The 6933-nt window shown below is 34.1% G+C and overlaps 1 protein-coding gene across 1 annotated transcript; it reads right to left on the reverse strand.

Moving 5' to 3' along the window:
• Positions 1-906: 906 nt before the first annotated feature.
• LOC147810678 (uncharacterized) lies at positions 907-6084 on the reverse strand. The gene is made up of 3 exons (XM_087160466.1): positions 2486-6084; positions 2092-2326; positions 907-1986 (listed from the first exon to the last, which is right to left on the reverse strand). Exons 1-3 carry the CDS (start codon positions 6082-6084, stop codon positions 907-909), a joined length of 4914 nt encoding a protein of 1637 aa, XP_087016592.1.
• Between the last annotated feature and the right edge of the window lie 849 nt (positions 6085-6933).

Genomic DNA, 6933 nt, shown 5'->3' on the forward strand with positions numbered 1-6933 from the left:
TGCGTAAAACATCTTCCTATGAAACATTCCAGCTTGTCTGAGATAGGTACTCTGCCAGACATTCATCTGGAGCTGTGGCGGTGACTATGGTAACGAGGTATCATTATCTCAAGTAAGGGTGCGGGGTTCTTCTTTAGGACTAGTTTCGGCGAGAGAAAAGGAAACCTCTTCCTCGAAGCTACCCTCCCTAAAATGCCCTCTTCTTGTTTCCATAACACCAGACTGCCGCAGATTTTGTGGCTGTGAGAGTACCTATCTTAGACAAACAAATTGAGCTCGAGATTGTTATTGTTTACATTTATATTGAAATCACCATCCATAACAACAGATATGTTAAAGTACCGTCGCCTATTACTCTCAGCTACAGTAAAAATTCAACTACTGTATTGCTTATATTCCACCATTTACTATTATACGTCTATTTGATACTAATTTTTCCCATCATGTCAAACTTTACTTACTGTACACGATTGTACACAGTGCGCTGGTTCATTAAATACGAAATTTCAACAAACAATATTTTATTTTAACAATTGTAAATAACCAAAATCATTGCACTATTGCAATGAAAGCCACGACTGGCTCAAACAAGAGTTCAAGAGAAACTGAGCAGTTCACAACAATTGCTACAGATGGCGCTTCGCCTAAGACCGAACATGCCGGCCCCTTGAAATATTTAACATATTTCAACAATAACTAATATGCATTGAAACTATAAGAATAACAATAAAATTATTAGAAATATTTGATTTCAATTAATAGAATAAAATTATGGACTGTAGAAAATTATTTGTTTCCATATTAAATGAATGCACAATTCCAAATTTAAAGGAAATTATTAAAATACAATGATACAATACAAATATAAACAAAAAATAATTCAATGAGGTTACAATTATTACCAAACTATTTAGTGTTCTCAATAGGTAAAATACTCAATTTATGAATTGGTCTTTTAAATAAACCTTTAGAAGTTCGCACTAAAACAACCCTAACCTTTTTATCTTTGCCAGCTATAGTTTCTTCAACTCTACCAATTAACCAATGACATACTGGAAGATTATCTTCCCTAACTAGAACCATTGTACCAGGGGTAACATTATCCTTCGAAAATTGCCACTTAGTTCGCTCGTGTAAATTAGACAAGTAATCTCTTTGCCACCTTTTCCAAATATTTTGAGTCAATTTTGTAACTCTTTCCCATCTAGACAATCTGTTATCTGGAATTGGAGTGATTTCGGGTTCTATGGGGGCAGTTATTGGACGCCCTATTAAAAAATGACCTGGCGTCAGAGCGTTCATATCATTTGCATTTGTAGATAATGGAGTAATTGGTCTAGAGTTTAAAATTCCCTCTATCTGCGTAACAAGGGTCAAAAATTCCTCAAGGGTTAGTTTAGAAATTCCAACAGTCTTTTTAAAGTGGGTTTTAAAGGATTTCACTGCTGCTTCCCAAATACCCCCGAAATGGGGGGCCCGTTGCGGTATAAATTTCCAAGTAACCTCTTCTGTTAACAGATAATCAATTAATTCTTGTTCCGGAGATTGAGCCAAACTATATAACCGTTTTAACTCGTTCCGAGCTCCACAAAAATTACTCGCATTATCACTCATTAAAATAGAACATTTCCCCCTTCTTGCAAAAAACCTTTTTAATGTGGCAATCAAGGCCTCAGTTGTTAAGTCCGAGACAATTTCCAAATGTACTGCCCGAGTGCAAAGGCACACAAAAACTGCTACATACATTTTTTGAAAACTTACTTTTCTTTGATTTTTTTGCTTGACAAGAAACGGTCCGCAGAAATCTAAGCCTGATTTATTAAAGGTGAACTCAGGATTTAATCGATAAGATGGAAGATTACCCATTAATTGATCAATAGCTACAGGTCTAAATTTAAAACAAGTAACACACTCGTGCACTATTTTTCTGGCAAGATTTCTTCCGTGAATTGGCCAAAACCTTTGGCGAACAGAATTAAGTAATGCCTGGGGACCAAGATGCAAATCTTTTAAATGGAAATACAACATAATTAAATATGTAAGCTTATGACCCGCAGGCAAAATAATGGGAAACTTAGCATCGAAACTTACCTGCGAGTGGGCCAAACGACCACCCACCCTCAATATTCTATCTGCATCTAAAAGAGCGTTAAGTGATTTAATCTTACTCTTAGAAGAAATTGCACCTTTCTGAATATCTGCAATATCAGAAGAAAATTCATCCCTCTGTACTTCTCTAATCAAAAACAATTCGGATAATTTTAACTCATCCCTCGAAATCGGTCCCGTAGTTTTCTTTGCTGGGTTTTTAGCATTTCTTACAAACCTGAAAATAAAACTTAAGATTCTGATTAGTTTCATATAACTATTGCTTTTGTTCAAAAAATCAATTATAAAGGTGTTTTTCTCAGTAAAATTAAGGTCAGAATTTTTCTTGAGTTCAACCATATATTCATCGCTGGAAGAAGGAGAATGTTCGAATTGCTTGTAATCCTCAGTCTTTAGAAAGGAAGGGCCATGCCACCAAAGTTCAGAGTTTGAGATTTTGTCTGCAGTAACACCACGCGAAATAAGGTCAGCAGGGTTGCGTTCGGAAGGCACATGTCCCCATTTAAATAATCTAGTGATTTCTTGAATCTTGGACACTCTATTCGATACGAAAGTTTTCAACAAACATGGATCAGTTCGTATCCACGCCAAGGTTATGGTTGAATCCGACCACAAGTAGACACTTTGTATATCCATTTGAAGAGCTTTTAACAGTTTCTGTAGAAGTTTGGACATTAGTTCAGCCGCCACTAATTCTAAACGAGGAATCGTCAACTTTTTTATCGGCGCTATGCGTGACTTGCTGCACAGTAAGTTAATAGTCACTTGATTCAATTCATTCTTACATCGTAAATAAATCGCTGCACCGTATGCATCTTGCGAAGCATCGCAGAAGCCATGGATTTCAAAGGAGGAAACAGTTCCATTCGTTACACAGCGGTCTATTTTAATGTCTTTCACACAGAGAAGTAAGGAAGCATACTTCTCCCACTCCTTAACTTTGCAGTCTGGCAGTGCCTGGTCCCAGTCCAGTTTTTGTAGCCAGAGCTTTTGCATAAAAATTTTGGCCTTCACTATCACCGGCCCCAAGAGGCCTAATGGATCAAACAGTCTTGAAATGCACGATAAAACTGTTCTTTTAGTATAGTTCGTCAGATTAGTGCTATCTGAAATTGAAAATTGAAACAAATCTGCATTTGGGTTCCATATCACACCGAGAGTCTTAACGTTGTTTTTAATATCGAAATGGTACTCCTGGTCTTCATACGGTAAGTTTTCTAACAAGGACTGTTCATTAGATGACCATTTGTGTAAATTCATGCCACCCCGATGAAGAAGGTTTATTAACTGATTTTTTAACTCTAAGGCAGAAGAAATATCATTAGCCCCCGAGACTACATCGTCCATATAACAATCATTTTGGACGACACGAGCTGCAACGGGAAAATCCTTCCCTTCATCAATCGAAATTTGTCTTAAGACACGCGTCGCCAAAAATGGAGCAGAGGTAGTACCATAGGTTACAGTACAGAGCTTGTAAATTTTAGCTTCTTCATCTTTATTCAATTTCCACAATATTCTTTGTAAATCTCGTTGATTTTCATCAAATAAGATAGTACGAAACATACCTCTAATATCAGCCGTAAAGGCTACAGGATGTTTCCTAAATCTACACATAATTGAAAATAAATCATCCTGAAGCACGCCCCCCTTCATTTGAATAGAGTTAAGTGATTCACCACTCGATGTTTGCGCACTAGCATCAAAAACGACGCGCAATTTTGTGGTAGTTTTGTCAGGGCGATGTACGCCAAGATGGGGAATATAATAACTAGCGTTTACATTAATATCGGTGTCAACTAGTTGCATGTGTCCTGAATTTTGATATTCAAGCATAAAGTCTTTATATAAGTTACAAAGTTCAGGATTACAGTCTAACTTTCTATATATATTATTCAATCTCTTTAAAGCTAGTTTCTTTGAATCACCTAAACATTGGGGATCCTTTTTGAGTGGCATTTGAACCACATATCTACCACATTCGTTGCGATAATGAGTTTGTAAAAAATGATTTTCACAATATTCCTCCTCACCAGTAAGCATATCTGACGAAACACTTTCGATTTCCCAAAATTTCTGAAGGGAATCTTCAATATTTTCAGAGGTATGTGTTAAACCGCAAAAGGAATTTAAATTGTTCTCATGAACCTTACCCGTTGCTATCAAACCAAAAGCAGAATTTTGGAATAACAAATTAGGAGAAACTCTGGTTTTTCCTTCCTTTAAAATATCATAAAAGAGCTCAGCTCCTATAATCATGTTTATTTTACTCGGTATCTCAAAATTTGGATCAGCTAATAACGCACGATCAGGAATTAAATGCTCACTAATTTTAATGGGAGTCGATGGAATCAAGCCCGTAATTCTAGGAACTAATAACAATTCAACTTGCGAAGAAAAAGATAAATCCTTATTACAAATCAAAGAAGTCGCTTTCCACTTAACATTCATTTTATTCTCTCCCAATCCACTAACAGAAATGTTTATTTTTTCTCGTTTCAATCCTAAATCAAAACAAGTATCAGAATTTAAATAATTCGACTGACTGCCATTGTCCAATAATGCTCTTATTAAAACATATTTATTTTTAAGCGGACTCCAGATGTTAATTAAGGCAGTAGATAGAAGAACTAATTTATTACTATTTAGACTACGAGTTGAGAATGCGTGGGAGACGCTACTCTCTTTCGATTTCTCTGAGTCAGCAATTTCACCGGCTTCAGAAATATTACTCAATACATTTGGCGCCAGGGAGGGGGTTTGTTTTGACATATCTGAACTTGATTTAATAGTTTCAAGCGGGCGAGAATTATCTCTATGAAGTAAATCGTGATGTTTACAGTTACAAATTTTACAACAAACTTTCGAAAAACAATTAGAAAGTTTATGATTATTACCAAAACAATTAATGCAAAGCCTTAATTTTTTAACTTCTTCAAACCTTTTTAAAGTGGAAAGATCTAAAAATAATGGACAATTATGCAGTTCATGCGGTTTTTTACACAACAAACATTTCAAACTAGATTTTAGAATAAAAGATTTACTTTTATTTACGGGATGAAGTTTCGATTTATTTGGCTGCACACCTTGTAAATTCTCTAATAACTGAGCTCTTTTATGAAGAAAGTCCAAAAACTTATCCCATTCGGGTAAATCAGAAGTTGTTAGAGACATTTCGAATTCCTTACGTGTATTTTTATCTACTTTTTTTAGAATAATATTCATTAGCAATTGATAACATAAATCGTTACTTTCTAATTTCAAAAGTTTTAAACCTCTTAAATTACGGTTTAACACATCAATAAGATTTCTTATGTCTTTAAAAGAATCATACGATAACTTTTCAAAGTTTAAAATATTAGAAATATAACTATTTACCACAATACGCTTATTCTCATATCTATCAATTAAAACTTTCATTAAAGATTCAAATGAATCTTCACTAGTTTCTATGTATTTAGCATCGCCCTTAAGCAACGATCTCAAATAAATCAACTTTTGTAAATCAGACAATGAAGAATTATTAGATATTAAACTATCGAATTGTTGTTTAAAGCTTGACCAATGCTCAACTTGTCCATTAAATGTAGGCAAATTAATATCTGGTAACTTCAAATTCACTTTAGTTACAATAGAATCATTGCCTCTCACTTCACTATGTTGAAACTTAAATATAAAGGTTTGCAAGCTTACCTTTATATGTTCTATAGACTCTTCTAAATTGTCCATTTCAGCTTCAAAATTGGGCAAATCTTTTTCATCGAGGGTGGCATAATAATCCAGTTTCAATTTCTCTAGTTTATCACAAGTGTCCAAAACGTTTTCTAATTTGCATTGAAGCAATAATAGTCCAGCTGTTTCGGCTTTCTCACGAACAAATGTCTCTAATTTGGTTATTCGACCTTTCAAATAACCCTTTCTGCGACTAAGCACAGTCTTTTCTGATTTTTTGTCTTCTTCACTACTACTGCTCATTATGAAGAAAACGAAATGAAACTACGCATTCCACAACAAACAGAAAGTTCGAAAGTACGACCTCCGGGTCCACTAGGATCACTTTATTATGTACACGATTGTACACAGTGCGCTGGTTCATTAAATACGAAATTTCAACAAACAATATTTTATTTTAACAATTGTAAATAACCAAAATCATTGCACTATTGCAATGAAAGCCACGACTGGCTCAAACAAGAGTTCAAGAGAAACTGAGCAGTTCACAACAATTGCTACAGATGGCGCTTCGCCTAAGACCGAACACTTACTTTACTTACTTACTTTTATCTACAAAAATTGGGCACCTGGGCCTCTTAGCGGCCCCTATCCCATACATCTAGAAATTTACAGAAAATTTATAGTAATAACATTTTGAATTTAGCAGTCGATGTGGTAGCTAATAGAAAAACAAGCACTTTGCTTGAGTAAATATAACATTTGAATATCTGATTCATCGAATCTAAGTTGACATATATAAATATAAACATAATTTGACATATATATACGTAAGTTGACATAAATAAATATTAACATAAATTGATACATATTTCACTAATTAAATTTCTATATTTTAACTAGCACATATTTAATTATGACATACATTGAAGTTCATTCGAATACATTGTGGTAGCCATTAAAAAAAAATCAAGCCGTTCGCTTGTGAAATAATAAAACAATGAAAAATTCAATATGACAAATTGACGTTTTTACATAACATTAGAAATATTGATTGTAGACTTTAATTTAAAATAAAGATATAACATGATTTGATATGTACAATAATTGATTTTTGAAAAATGAAGAACATAATTGATGAATATAGATAAA

This window comes from Parasteatoda tepidariorum, chromosome 4, assembly GCF_982258835.1.
Source record: "Parasteatoda tepidariorum strain Cologne lab strain chromosome 4, Ptep-v5.0, whole genome shotgun sequence".
Lineage (NCBI taxonomy): Eukaryota > Metazoa > Arthropoda > Arachnida > Araneae > Theridiidae > Parasteatoda > Parasteatoda tepidariorum.

Excerpts from the sequence above, each read along its gene's own strand:
- LOC147810678 (XM_087160466.1), bottom strand. The coding sequence starts at position 6,084 with ATGAGCAGTAGTAGTGAAGAAGACAAAAAATCAGAAAAGACTGTGCTT. Across the intron at positions 2,327-2,485 it reads CTAAAGACTGAGGATTACAA|GTTTGTAAGAAATGCTAAAA; the intron begins GCAATTCGAACA and ends TTTTATTTTCAG. Across the intron at positions 1,987-2,091 it reads GTCGTTTGGCCCACTCGCAG|GCATTACTTAATTCTGTTCG; the intron begins GTAAGTTTCGAT and ends CTTGGTCCCCAG.